Source organism: Calonectris borealis, chromosome 6, assembly GCF_964195595.1.
Source record: "Calonectris borealis chromosome 6, bCalBor7.hap1.2, whole genome shotgun sequence".
Lineage (NCBI taxonomy): Eukaryota > Metazoa > Chordata > Aves > Procellariiformes > Procellariidae > Calonectris > Calonectris borealis.
In genome coordinates, this window is record NC_134317.1 from 10,344,330 (window position 1) to 10,358,662 (window position 14,333).

At 35.8% G+C, this 14,333-nt stretch overlaps 1 protein-coding gene across 3 annotated transcripts in view; it reads right to left on the minus strand.

Annotated features, from left to right (window-relative positions):
* Positions 1–14,333, minus strand: part of CCDC93 (CCC complex scaffolding subunit CCDC93) — a 55,848-nt gene that overhangs the window by 26,292 nt on the left and 15,223 nt on the right. For all 3 annotated transcript variants that reach the window (XR_012674052.1, XR_012674053.1, XM_075152782.1), the window contains exons 7-12: positions 13,023–13,123; positions 8,776–8,815; positions 7,222–7,314; positions 6,702–6,752; positions 5,544–5,630; positions 837–953 (exon numbers count right to left, since the gene is read on the minus strand). Coding sequence is in view for 1 of the 3 variants with exons in the window: in XM_075152782.1 (XP_075008883.1) it covers positions 837–953; positions 5,544–5,630; positions 6,702–6,752; positions 7,222–7,314; positions 8,776–8,815; positions 13,023–13,123 (489 nt within the window). In the remaining 2 variants the exon portion in view is untranslated. The remainder of the gene's footprint in view (positions 1–836; positions 954–5,543; positions 5,631–6,701; positions 6,753–7,221; positions 7,315–8,775; positions 8,816–13,022; positions 13,124–14,333) is intronic.

Consider the following 14,333-nt stretch of genomic DNA (forward strand, 5'->3'; position numbering starts at 1 on the left):
GAGCAGTGCTGTACTTGACAGAGTATCAACCACAGAAGACATCAGCAACAGTTTTTCCTCAAGTACTATTTCTTTTTTGGCAAGCTCTTCCAATTACTAACTGATGCAATACATTTTCATCAGATTCTGCAAGCTAAAGATGGCATGGTGCTGATTACATCAGTATGCATAATTAAAAGCAGCATTTCATTAATGGCATAGCTTTTCTGGATTTAAATGGTAATAGCGTAAGTAGGTTGAAATACAGGAACAGTCGTTTTTGCTCTTACTTATAGATATGAACAGAACATCAGTCACAAATTCAAGAGCCTTTCCTCCCTAAAACAAATGTGAAGATGTGAACCAAGCAGTGACTGTGCAAAAACACCCAAACAAGCAAGCAAGCAAAAAACCCACCTTAGTCAGCAAGACAAGCTGGCTCATATAAAGGGCAGGAAGTGACAAAAAGTCATTTGTAGCCTATTTTAGAGTAACTTCCTAAATTGTTTCTTGAAACTGTGAAAAGAGCCCATTCAACACTATAGCTAACAAGTCAAATGGAGATACTCTCTCTGTTTTTCTCCAAGAGAGGAATGCAAAAAAAAAAAGGAAAAGCATGTTTTGATTATCCAGCCCCCTCCTCACAGACAGGGCTATACAATTTTTTAATACAAAACCAGCCATATTGTCTTAGTAATAAATGTGCAAGCAAGACATTCAGAGAGGCTGAAATGAATGTTCAGCAAGACAAATTGCTGGTACAGAAGATAGCTTGCAAATCTTTTCTGGATGGCAAAAACTTTGTGGTCAACCACATTTATCAATGTTTTCTTCTTTATTACACACACAATACTTACCTCTTCCAGGAGTTTGGTTTTTTGCAAAATCTGCTTATTCAGAGATGCCACCTTCCTTCTGTGTTGTTGGGCAGCTCCAAGCCTTTCTGGTCGCTCCTCAGCGGAAAGCTCAGATTGCTAAAATAAACAGTAACAAGAGCCTGTTGGACCTCATGCCATTATTTTTTGCTTCTTCAGTAGCTCAGGAAATGCCAAAATGGGACACACCTCTGATATTCCTTATCAAGAACTGTGTCCCACTATCCAACAGAAAGAAAGACTTCCCTATTTATCTCGCATCAAGGTAACGAAGCAGCTGAACAACTGAATTATATCCCAAAGGTAACGGGTAAAGTAAGCTAAAAATAAAGTCAGGTGCCCTGGGATGGGTGGAAAATACTACAGTATACTAGAAGAAAGAAATAATTTTTGCATCAGCATTACAGTTAAAGCTGGTAGAGTTCTTAAATGGAAAAAAACCAAACATGCTAAAAACCACCTTAAGCAGTGGTATTTACTGAACTTGTTGAATCAGAGATGCTCCATACCCCAATTAGTAGATCCAGAACTTTCAAAACCCTGGAACAATTGTGTATTTAGATTCTGAAATGGCTTGGATGCATCTTTATGCTGAATGACAATGACATACTCAGCGTGGTAGATACAGTTACCACTCTAAGCGTTTTTTTGTGCGCGCGTATGTACTATGGACACCAGTCTTTGAAAACTACTCAATCCAGCATGCAGTGCTGAGAAAGTCTCATAAATACATAATAAAGACAGCAATCTGGATCCAGTCTCCTATTCTCTCTGAATTGTGAAAGGAAAGCGGCCAGAAACACTCTTTACCAGGAGTAACATTTATAATAAAAGTTGTATATTTGCAGTAGACAAAAGAATGATTAAAAATCAGTGATAGCTAGATGCCTAAGTGACTATTTGACTAAACATTATTTGTACCTTTTGAAAGTCCTCACTTTAAAACTTACATCCACCTGTTTTGCTAATTTGCTTCATGCACTCAGACTTCTTTTTCCAGTTAATCCATCTTCCAATATTTCGTTAGAAAACTGGTTAATTTTCAAGTACTTCAGGTGCTAATTTGCAGAGTCTGTCAAAGACTAACTGCTTTTTGAATAATTACTAAATGTTGACAACCACTACAATGTATCATCAGCAAAAATGTTACAAGAAGTATGAAATACTCCTTACTCATATTTGCTCCTGGTATCCACTCTAGGTAGACGGGTAAGCATTAACAGCTTAATTTTAAAGGAAAATAAGAGGCAAAACCTATCTTCCTCTTCTCCATTTTCTATGTTATTCATATTGAAGAGCAGCGTAATGATTTGTTATACTTTTACATCCACAGCAAGAAGAGACCAATTTTGATATCTTAACCCAACAATTCACGTACTTTCTTTCCATTTGTTAGGAAAGGAAAAATGCCTCTACACAACACCTGTAACACTGAACTATTCAACAAATACACACTCAGATTTACTTATTCCTCTCATTATTTAGCCAAATCACATTCCCTCATCATGTCATGCATTTTAAGACCCCATCCTTCTCACCATACAACTAGCCTGTCTAATACGCATAACATGCAAATCAAGAAAACTGGAAATGCAAGAGAAACATGAGCTAAACCAGTCTGAGACTGATCTTGCAAAAATAGTAAAAATCCATACAGTACAGCTTTGGCATAAAGAAAAGGTCATGTCTCAAGAAGTGGACTGTTAAAGCTTGCTTTTTGAAAATGGGAAATAACCATCACTGTAATACAGAGGTTTCTGCAGAAAAATCCTTCTGGTCTGCAAATGAAAAAGCTAGGGTCAAGCCTCATGCAGTCAAAGTGGGCTAAGGGATCTGCTCTGCAGCAACACTACAGCTTTAAAGTTACCGAGGAATTGGGTTCCAATTTGTGGAGAAAAATGCATCTTTCAGCACAGAAGGAAGAAAGCACAAATTATAGAAGCTACTTTGCTTTTGACACTATTGTTGTTACCAGGTCTCTTACTAGACTGAAACTGCAGTTGCCTTCTGAACATAATTTAAGAAAGCTGTATCTGAGCATCAGGGTCTCTGACTGTTTAAGATTATCAATTTGCTACTCTATCTCAAAACAAGAACTTCAATTACACGTGACGAAAAGGGATACGTGGATACATCCTTCAGCTTCTCTGTTAACATACATTATCCCCAGCACTGATAAGTGTAGACTCACTTCTGCATTCTTCCCCCTTCCCTGCAACTACTCAACTGCCCTAAAAAGATTTAGCCAATTCAAATAAACAAGTGAAACAAGAAGTGTTAGCAGCCTCATTTTCTATGACAGAATTTGTTAAGTTAAAACGCCGTATTAATTAAGCATGAGGATCACTAATCTATGGCAGGTCAAAAACTGCTAGCCAAATTAAATGGCTAATTCTAGTCTTTAAGAGCCTGCCTCCCACTGTTCACATGTAAGTTTTAAATGGGATGAAGGAAGGAAATACATGCCATTAATGTTATTCTGTGTAATGAGATTTTCTCACACACATTAGTGCTATGAACTTTCCAATAATTAAAGAAAAAGAATTCAATCATTACAGAACTTCACATTCTTAAAAAAAGTCTCTGTACAAAAATACAAACTTTGTAGCCGTAAATAATTTTGTTCATCTCTTCATGTTCAACCATCTCCTACTAGCAAATAGACTTCAGAGGTTTAGATCTGTGACTAACTCCATCATAGTTGCCTCAGTTTGAAGTCCACTGTCTGAAACCCACTGGGAAAAAAAAAAACTAGCACCCTAACAGTTCAAATCTGTTTCAGTCAAGTTCCACATAGATCTTTATCAGTCATTTCGATGTAATTTGCTGTCATTTTTCCTTGACACTTTTCCGAGGCTCAGAACCCAAAGATAAAAATCACTGCATATAAAAATATCCAATTTAATACCTTCCTTGAATGATAACCCCTAACCATACCAAATGGCTGAAATGCTTATTGTATTCTACTTCAACTGACTGTGTAGGGTGCATAGTAATCTCTGATGTAGGATTCTAGAAGTCCAAAAATATTCTGAGTCAACTTCTCAAGATATAAGCAACTTGCAAACAGCATTTAAAACTGCTGAAGAGGATTCTCCTTCAGGCATTTTTGAAGGGAGTAGCTTTGAAACAGCACTTCTCTACTTTTAGTCATTCTCTCATTTGACCAGGGAACAAGCTTTTCCTCCTATTCTATTCCTAGCAAAACCACTTGTTATATACGACTATACTTGTAAATTCTCAGCGGAAGAATCCTTCTAACACAGTAAAATCAAAGCTACTTTGAATAATTGGCCTTAGAAAGCTGGTGATGAATAGACAGATAAAAGCCATGTTAATAATTTTCTGTCAGGATTTTTGGAAAGTGAGGAACGACACTAGAATCTTCCTTCCAGTTTACCCAGCAAGTTAACATAGCAGTAGAAAGGAGGGGCAAATGCAGAAAACTGTATGCATTATCTTCCGCAAAAATGCCATCTTGTAAGAAACGTCCTGGCACATGCAACATCAGATCTAGAATTTTGTTTGCCAGCTATCTTCACTATGGATTCTATTAAGACTCTGGTAGACAAATAAGCACTGCTGTGTTCTTCAGACTATGTATAGTTACAAGGGGTTAAAACTATTAGGACTATATCCAAACATTGCTGATGCTTCAATAAGCTGTTTGATAACATCCTTAATTCTCTTTTCCTGGTGCATACATGCACACACAGAAAATTTTTTTTTTGATCCCATCCAATAGATTTGAAAAGCGATATATTTTTGGTTTGACTTGAATCAGTTCTTACTTTCCAGAGTATTAATCATTGTTCTGCTATAATAGTCAAGGTCCTGCTGCCTTCTCTCAGAACAGAAGGAATGTAACATTGAAATATGACCCTTGGGCTTCTGTTCTTCCAATCTTTTATAATAAAGAAAGGCCAAGAATTTGCTATAGACTCTGTTGAGTTATAGGGTTTATCTCCCAAATGGGAAAGCTCCATACCTCATATGTGTCAACAAAAAGGAAGAAATATGAGAAGACTATTGGACAAATAAGAGCGACCTATAACTCTCATCTGGCAGTGATGTATTGTATGTATTAATTGCTTGAAGAGCCAGATTTTCTTTTCACATTACTGTAAAAACAATCACAGTTGAACACAATAAATGGAGCTAATACACACAGTTAATTGCCTTGACTTCTAAATGCAACAAAGGTTTGTTTTTGATGATACTAGACTCGGAATGAGAGATCCAGGGCATGACTGATAATTGGAGCCCAGCGCAAGTAAGATCCCAGTGTCTGAAAATCCGAGTGGAGGAGGCCTAGATTTTTCTCTGGGCAGGCCCACAGAACTGTATTTCTGTGCTTAACACAGAACATTTTAAAATGCATTAAGAGTTTAGGCCTCTGGTTTGAATAGATATCAGTCCAGGTCCTTTATTCATGAAAACATTAAGCAAGTGCTTAAACCCAAACTACTCATGAATGCAATTCAGGAATCTGTGCTGTCACACCAAAAGCTCGTGCATGTTTAAATCTCATTAAAATACTTTCCTGAATCCTGACTGTGCTGTTATCCACAGCATATATGAAACAGTGTTGTTTCAAGAGAATCATGGCAATTAAGTTGGAAGCTTAAGGCCTAAATTAACAAGCTATCAAACATGACTTGGTAAAACATAATCAGGTAACACACTTACCTTTTCAGCATATTCTGACACTATTTGCTTGATCTCATCCGATTGGAGTCCAACGATCTGGCCCACAGTGCTTGCTGTCAACTTGCCCTGCAATCGTGTCAAGAAGATGTTTGGACTTTTGGAGCTGCTTGTGCTTTTTACATGGCAATTTCCCCAGGCTCTAATTTTAACAGAAATGTACAAAAACTTTCCACTGGCTAAAAATCTCTAATCATAAAAAAAGACCAAGAAACATTCTACCCCCAAAAAAAACTTTGCTGATAGAAATTTCTCACTTACAACCTGTTAGCAAACAACAGTGGTAATTTGAATTCAGATTTTCAACAGCTTACTTCGAATTGTATTCTGTATACTGAATTTTGCATACACAGTAATAAAGCCCACTTTTAGACCACATTTTGAGCCAAACTATAACAATGCAGATGTGTGAAAGAATGCACCTTCCAAATTGGATGCATGTACAAAAGCAATCTTCAAGTACAACTGAATTCTACAGTGGATTTCAGTAGAAAGCGTGTCAATCGACTTTGATACTAGACTAATTACTACCTTTTCTTCTGTGACTTCAGCATAAACAGAAACAATGTTTAACAACTGAATTTCCTCCCAGTCCTCTCACCCGGAAATCAAAATGTAAGAATTTTCAGAATTACAACAGCCTAAAAGTTCCATTATATCCATGACTACAACCAATTAAGAATTTGAAAACAAGATACATATCCAGTATTTCCAGTGTCTTACACTGCAATGGTGTCGTTTATGTGCTTTGAAAAACACCTTGAAACACATACAATTTTCCTCCACTCTCCCCAGTAAAATAATTACTCCTCTGGATATCTTCATAAGATGAATAAAGTAAGATCATACTGCATCTTGGGTAGCTGCACCGTGATCTTTCCCCTGAAATTCTCCTTTTAGAAACCATCTGAAAGAGGCACTTACTTATATTGCTTTTATCATTTCAAGGCAAATGATTAAGTATCAGCCTCATAAAAATTCCCGTCTTCCTAATTCAACCATCTTTTGTTGCACTCCCTCCCAAAATTTAAAACACAGTCATTCCAAGACTTCAGACTCACCATTAACCTGATTTTAGGAATAATTGCCATAACCAACCATAATTTAAACAAAGCTGTATCAGTTTTAAATGCTGCTTACCTCTTCCGTTGCCATTGCAGCCATTCCAGTCATCAGAGTTTTAATGCGAAGCTAGGGCAAAATATGAGGAATTACACATAACAATTTATCTTTTATTATTTAACTTATTTCTGCCCAGTGACAGGGACACATGTATACAATCATATAACACGTGTCTTTTAATGCATGTAATGGGACAGTAAGTCCATGAAAATTAAAGAAGAGGTGGTTGAAGTTATCATATAAAGGAAAATTCCTTATAAACAGTACAGATTCACTCCGAGTATTCAGCTCTCATTATCAACTGAAAACTGACCTCTTAAAAACGCTTGGATTCCAAAACAGAAGTTGAATTTTTTGGTATTAAACATTAATAAACATTTAATTTTGTGCATCAATTACAGGTTCCATGTTCTCCTGCAGAAAGCAACTCCCACTTCAGCTAAGCAGGGAAATTTTCCTTCGTACAGAGAATGACTGTGATAACTGCTGCCCTCCCCCCAAGTTAGTAACATCCATGCCTACTGTGTATATGGCACACCTCTTCAGCAGCCTGAAGGTCATCTTCATCACAAGGCTCAGCTTTTCCTGCTGCTGCAACCCCTGGAGGTAGCGCCATTTTTTTATCTTCAGCCTTTTAAATAAAAATTAAGAAAATATCGTATCTAGTTCCAGTAATCTAAAGTATTAAGAAAGACAACAAGGAGAAAACTGGAATATAGCTGTTCTGTTTTTATGAATACATATTAGCTACTGGAACATCCTCGCACTCCAATTCATGCCAACTGAGGTGTAACCCTCACTGACCTCATAAATATTCCAGCTGTTCAAGACGGTGTCTCTGGCTTGCTATACACACATCCGGCGCAAGGATCCCTTATTCCACAACCTTCTAAGAACTACCAACCTCACAAGACAATTGGCTAACCCAGAATATGATGTCTGCTATATAGGAGAAAGCTGATTTTTTTTTTTTCAGATAAATCATTTTTTATAACTTAATATAAATTAATATTGGTATAACAAACATACAACATAAAAAAGTGTAAAATTGCTTAGTTCAGTCAGAAGAACTCATACCACTAAAATAATGAGAACTGGTGACAGACAGACTAAATTTCTAGGTCACTCTATTGCATCACTAACCTGACTATTTAATCTTCCATTTCTGCCTTACTGGTGACTCAATTCACACAACAAACATGATGACCTTCTAATATATAATATTCCAAAGTCAGTAAAATTTCTGAAGAAACAAAATGAACTCTATTATAAACATTACTGTAGCCTGACAGTTACTTTGAGGGGAAAAAAAGGTATGCCTAGATTTGGAAACATCTCCATTTATAAAATTTAAATGCTAAATTTGTATGCGAAATATTGAGATAACGAAGAAGGACAACCTTAATGTACTCAGTGTATCGCTGGGTCCACGACATGCTTAATGCACTTCTTCATTATCTCTGCCTGTAATAAAAGCTTGTACCCAAAGTAACACTGAAATAATAAAACTGAATACTCTGACAAGGACATTTTATGATTCCATAATCATCAAAAGCACAGCAAGGATGCTACTTCTCAAGAGCCACTATGATTTATTTATGGCATGGTATCATGTTTCTCTATCACATTAAATAACCTGTTATGTAATAAATATCTACAAAATTTCCTACCAAGCTGAATGGTTCTTTAAAAAGAAAAGGAAAAAAACTTTTTAATGATCACATTACGGAACACTTAATTAAAAGATATTCATTAAACAGACAGGATATGTTAATTACCTCACATTAAAAAAAGAAAACAAAACAAACAAAACACCCAACCCCTGCTTTCTTCTAAGCAAAAAATGCTTGCAAAATGTGATCTTTGAGTACAGATGAAGGAAATGCTTTAAAAAAGGAGACAGTAATCAACTGCAGCTTTCATGGCATGCAGATTTTTAATTCCAGCTAGCCATTTTTAAAAGGTGGTAATAATAGAAGCTATAGCTGTTTATTCTGTTGTATTCCTTTAAGATTTTACAGTAACCAACACTCCAACAAAACCAATGCAATTCTTCCCACAATACGAATATTTAAAATTAGTACATTTTTACCTGTTCTGTTTTCCCTGCTTGTCTGCTAAATCCATATCTCCTAAAAGAACAAGAGCAACATGAAAGAAATACCTTGTTGTTTACAACTTCCACAAATAAATTGTTTCTATCAGTTTTCAACATAAGAAATGCACTAAAAAGTGAATCGTTTTACAAAACCAACAGCCAGGTTCACGTTAATTTTGGAATGCTTCAAATAAACTAAATAAGCAGCTACTGCAGCATATTTACAGAATAATTTCAGCTCTATCTACTCCTTCCATTATGATTTGCAAATCTAGACTGTTCATAAAATATTGTCATGTAAAGCTCATGAAAGGAAAAAACAATGCTCTCTTTCCATTTGGAAGTTAATCCTCATCCATTAGCTATATACTTCTGAATTCTGGAAAGGCCTCAGGAAGTTGTCAGTGCAATCTCTACTCCCCAAAAAACCATTCATGCTTGTGTGCTTCGATGAATCTTTAATTTCTTTCCGAAGCATGGCGTTCAGAGCTTTAAATATATACTCAATTAAACTTTTTTACCTCTGTTTTTTTGAGGGAGAGGAAAACATTTGAGTTTCCTTGACATTTGAGTTAGTTTGGAAATATTATCTTAAAGAAAAAACAGGTAGAAAGAAATTTTAGATGAGTAAGCAATCATCTTCAGTATTACGAAGCAGTAAACCCAGCATGTACAGAGATATGAGAAGAAGTGATGTTCCCAATTGACTAACTTACAGCTACAACTGTTTAATTCCTTAACTACTGCAGAAGCTATTAACAAGCCTTTTATGGCTAAAAGTTAAGTGATCCTCAGCAGCAGTATCAGTTGTCACAGTTCTCCATTTATTCAACACTCATACTTAATTCAGTCATATTTTATTACAGCATAACACCAAGTTTTCAAGAATTCCCCAACATTATGTTCTCTCTGCGTTTTAAAGCTTAGCAGTGCAAAGAATGTGGCAGAGCACTACCCTCCCACAGAATATGCACAAAGTTGTATTAGTATAAAAGCATTTGTAATTAGTATTGCCATTATCGTATATCTGTTCTTGCTTTTTGTAGGAGCACAATTTTATTTTCACACAGATAATTGCATCCAAGTAATGAACTGCATCAGAACAACACTAACAAAAACTTAAACATCAGTTATATCAACAGAGAACCCAAATGCCTCCCAGCCTTAACATTTCACATCTGTTATAGGAACTGACTTTGTATTTTGCTGATAATATGCAAAGATATGGCAATGAAAGTCCTTAGCTGAAACAGACTATGCAATTGTGTGGAAAGATGCTCACTGGCATCTCTCCACTCTCAAGCCAGACTCTGGCCTACCACATTCAAGCTCATTGGTGATAACCTTTAAACTGGAGGCCACAGGATCGAAAAACAATTTGCAAGACCTTGTATTATTTGTTGGACTGAGAAAATTAACTTTTATGATTAGTATGCTCTGAAAGGAGCTATTTCTATGATAGCCAAGGGGCATTTAGGAGGAAAAAAAAAATCCTCTACTCACGATTTTCTACGACTGTCATCTACATGCAGTAAAAGAACGAAAGGGTCACTTTAACTATTTGAATTCTGAAAACATTCAACTACTTCTAAATCTACTAAAAATTTGCCTTTTTCAACAGTGTCCTAGTTCCCCTAACATTGTTGAAGAATGGACAGTAATTCCTACTGCCCCCACAGATTTCTGTGTGTATCTCTTGAGTCCTTGTACTCTTTTGTTATTTTATTACTAGGTTCACAGCACACATACTATCATGCTCCTTAAGTTTCTTTGTCTACCAAAACACATGAACCAGATATTTGTGTAGCTTACTACTGTCATTTTCTCAGATGTTCTTTATTTTTGCACTATATCAGAAATATTTTCCTGATCAAGAGTTTTATGCTTTGAGAATTCATTATAAAAGCATTACCAAAACACATTCAAATCTTGCAACTATCCTAATTTTCTCCCACTTCCATTCAATTCATGTTAAACTTTTCACACCAAATAACTAACTGTATTTGTCTTCTAGTAAGTACTGTCCTTCATTCATATCACCTATTTAAATAATCAGTCCAGCAAGTCTTCTGTCACGCTTCATGCCCTTCAAACACCAAATACCTCTTCTCCATTTGTTCTTCTGCTAGGACTCTGCAATGTCATCTAGATCATCTCAACAAATACTACCTTGAAGAGGTATTTTCCTTCCCAAAATTCACAAGTTCTTAGCCATCTTCTTTATTAGTCCCAAACCACTCCTCATATCTATGTACTGATGCACACTATACAACAGAAGAGCAGTTCCCTTGTATCTCCAACGCCTCCTACTTTTCTGTTCTTATTTCCTCTCTCTATACTTAAACTTTTTCCATCATCTATTTGCACTGTTTCTTATATTAAAGATTTATCTGTTTTTCCAGCAGAAATGAGCTTTACCTAGGTTTCAACTGTTCCACAGTACCTAAAGCTAAAACAATTTGTGAGGATCTATGAAAAACATCTATTTATTTCAATTTTCAAGCTATATACTGATTTCCAGTTTTGCCTTTTTGCTTTTTTAAAAACTAAAATTACTCTAGAAAAATCATACACAAAAATTCCCTTAAACGGCATAAACTATTTTATACTCTTTTTATTTATTAGGAGATGTCTATTGACACCAATATATAGTAATGACACTGAAGCAATACAAGAAACTATAAATAGGATAGGAGTACACCACTTGGTTTCTCCATACCAGCTCTGTGGATTCCAATTGTGAGCACTGATGAGGTACCAATGACCTGATCTAAATCTAAAGATTTTGGCATGCATGTCCCCCCATGAAGAGTCAGGGAAGAAATCCACATGCCAGGCAGAATAATCCCTGACACTGTCACCAACTTGCAAATTCAATTTTCATTGGGGAGGGAGGAATTGGAGTCTAAAATGGATGAGGTAAACGAAGCCTAACTCCTTACTAGTGTAAGGAGTTATATAATAATAAGACTCATTCAAGACTACAGCCCACAGAATTTGTGAATGCTAACTGTTTAATAAAATTAGCTGTTTAACATATATAGACATATATATATATTAATGTATTTCCTTGTAGCTCTCTGTGTTTTGAATGGATTAAGCTCTTTAGAGCAGCCAGTCACCTTAGGCTTCTAAATCAGCTTGCTATACTTCAGAGCTTTACTGCACTAAACTCCACTGGTGGTGGAAGGAGGGGAAAAGTTCTACAGTTAACCATTTGTACATAAAGTTTATGCAACATCAGAAGAGCCCTGCTGAGTAACAGGACACCCACATGTCATCCAATAGTTTAATTCCATTAGGAACACAGAGGATTTCATCCCACTTTAATGGAAAAAGCTGAAAGATGTTAATTCGTCCATGCTGCCCTCACCGAATACCACCATGAATGAGAGGGGAAGATTATAAGCAATCTGCAGCCAGGACACTCGCTGATTTCAACTGTGTATCAAGACAAATGCACAAAAGGGGTAAAAGGAAAGTACTCAATGAGACAAAAAACCCCCACCAAATAAACTATGTCTTTGGGGGAGAATCCACCACAGAAGATACAAAAATGAATTCAAATGTCATTTGCACTCATTAAGTGTTAAGAGCTCAGACAGTATCCGTATCACTAAACTATGAAAAGAAAATTGGTAAGAGAAACTAGAAACAGAAACTCTGTAACATTATTCTTATGTGTTTGGAGAGCTCTCAGTAAACCAGAGGGACTTCCAAAGGTAATGGATAACTGCAAACCTTGGTAACTTCATCTCTATATGGAAGTTTGCAGAAAGAAAGAAGATAAAGCACTAAACCACGATTCAGCCTCCTGATGTAGCAACCACATTAGAACCACAAAAAGAAGCAATAACAACTTCAGCTCCTTTTTTCCCCACTTTCCGGGGATTGCTTGCAAAGAAGCAATATTGATTGACAGACACTACCTAGAAGCATCATGTATTTAAGCGATTTTTATGAAGCCAAGAACAGGTATGTTAAATAAACATACCCTACTAGCAGCATAAAGTCAGAACTTGGGCTCCCATTGAACAAAACATTGTTTACACATGAGAGGACTGTCCAGTCCCCAGAGAATTTACAGGGTAAACAAACAAAATCTGAAACCAAACAGGAGTAAATCTTAAACAGTTTGATTCTCTAGTAGTAGGAAAAAACCTCACAATCCAAATTTTATACGGAATGCTTCTAAATACACACAATACAAAACCCACAGACAATTAAATGAAGCCTTTCACCTGCCATATTCCAGAAGCGTAGCATGAACCTTTGATTCCTCATCTAGGAGTTCTTCAGCTCCCTTCTGACGTTTATATTTTCTCTGGGGTTTGTAAACCTCCTGTAAGACAGTGAATGAATTCAGAGCTTGTAAAAGGCTTTTCTAAAATAAATGAAAAATTGTTATCTAGAGTGATATATACCACTGTTTGCTTTCCAACTCAATATACTTACTCAAATAAACATCCTTCCATTTTCCCTTTTTGGAATTACATGATAAAATCTTACTTCTAAACAATTTGCTATAGGACCTGTCTTTCCAGGTTTTAAAAAAAATTATAAATGGGTATTTAACAACAAACATGATTTCTTCCACCATGTCCTCCATCATGTTTGAAAGAAGAGTCAAAAATAACACAATCAATATCTATTAAAAAAAAGGTCCTATGATTTAGCTGATAACGCCTGTGTCTAGAAATGTTACCTCCTTTGTGAGTTAATTCTATTTTTAATCTCTTACTAGATAATTAAACATAATTATCATCTACTCAATGATCACAGGTTACAATGGAATTAAAGCAGATTTTATTGGAATTTACGGAACAAAAGTATCTTAAGAAATTCGGTACCAAAATCATTCGATCTCATGCTATCCCAATGTGATCCTATAGCTGGACAACAGCCCATCAAATAAAACAAGGATTCACAAGTACTATTTTGTGCTGATAGAGCTACTTCCAATTTAAAAACAAAATGGAAACAAAAGGACAGAGCTGCTACCCTGACTGTTAACACAGACACAACTGTTACCGCACTGTAAAACTGGTCTATATTAAAGTACCTTTTTTCTTCCTTTTCCATACAGATCAACTATGCCACTATAACAGTCTATATAACAACACTGGAAAAATTATTCTGCCTCAAGCACAAATAAAACCAAAAACCAAACCAAATCAAAAATAATCATGAGATCCTCAGCTTTCTCCAAATTAGAAACTGGAACCAAGATAACATTTACTTTGACTGGAATTATTTTTGCTGTTTGTTTGGTGAAAGATTAGGGTGAGTCTGTAATGCAACATTTCTGTTGCTGGAACAAAGATTTTGAAGTTAATTCAAGTCTAGTATTTAGTACTATCCTGCTAGCAAGGATACTGAAAAAAACTAACGAAGAACCTGTGATCTCAAAGATTTTTTTTTTTACTCCAATTGATTTTTTTTTAAAAGTGTCCCCCCTCCAATCAATTAGATTACATTTTCTCTTTTCCTTTTTCTGAAATGAAATTCCACAGCAGAGAAAAACTTCATCATCACCACCAAATAATCAGCAT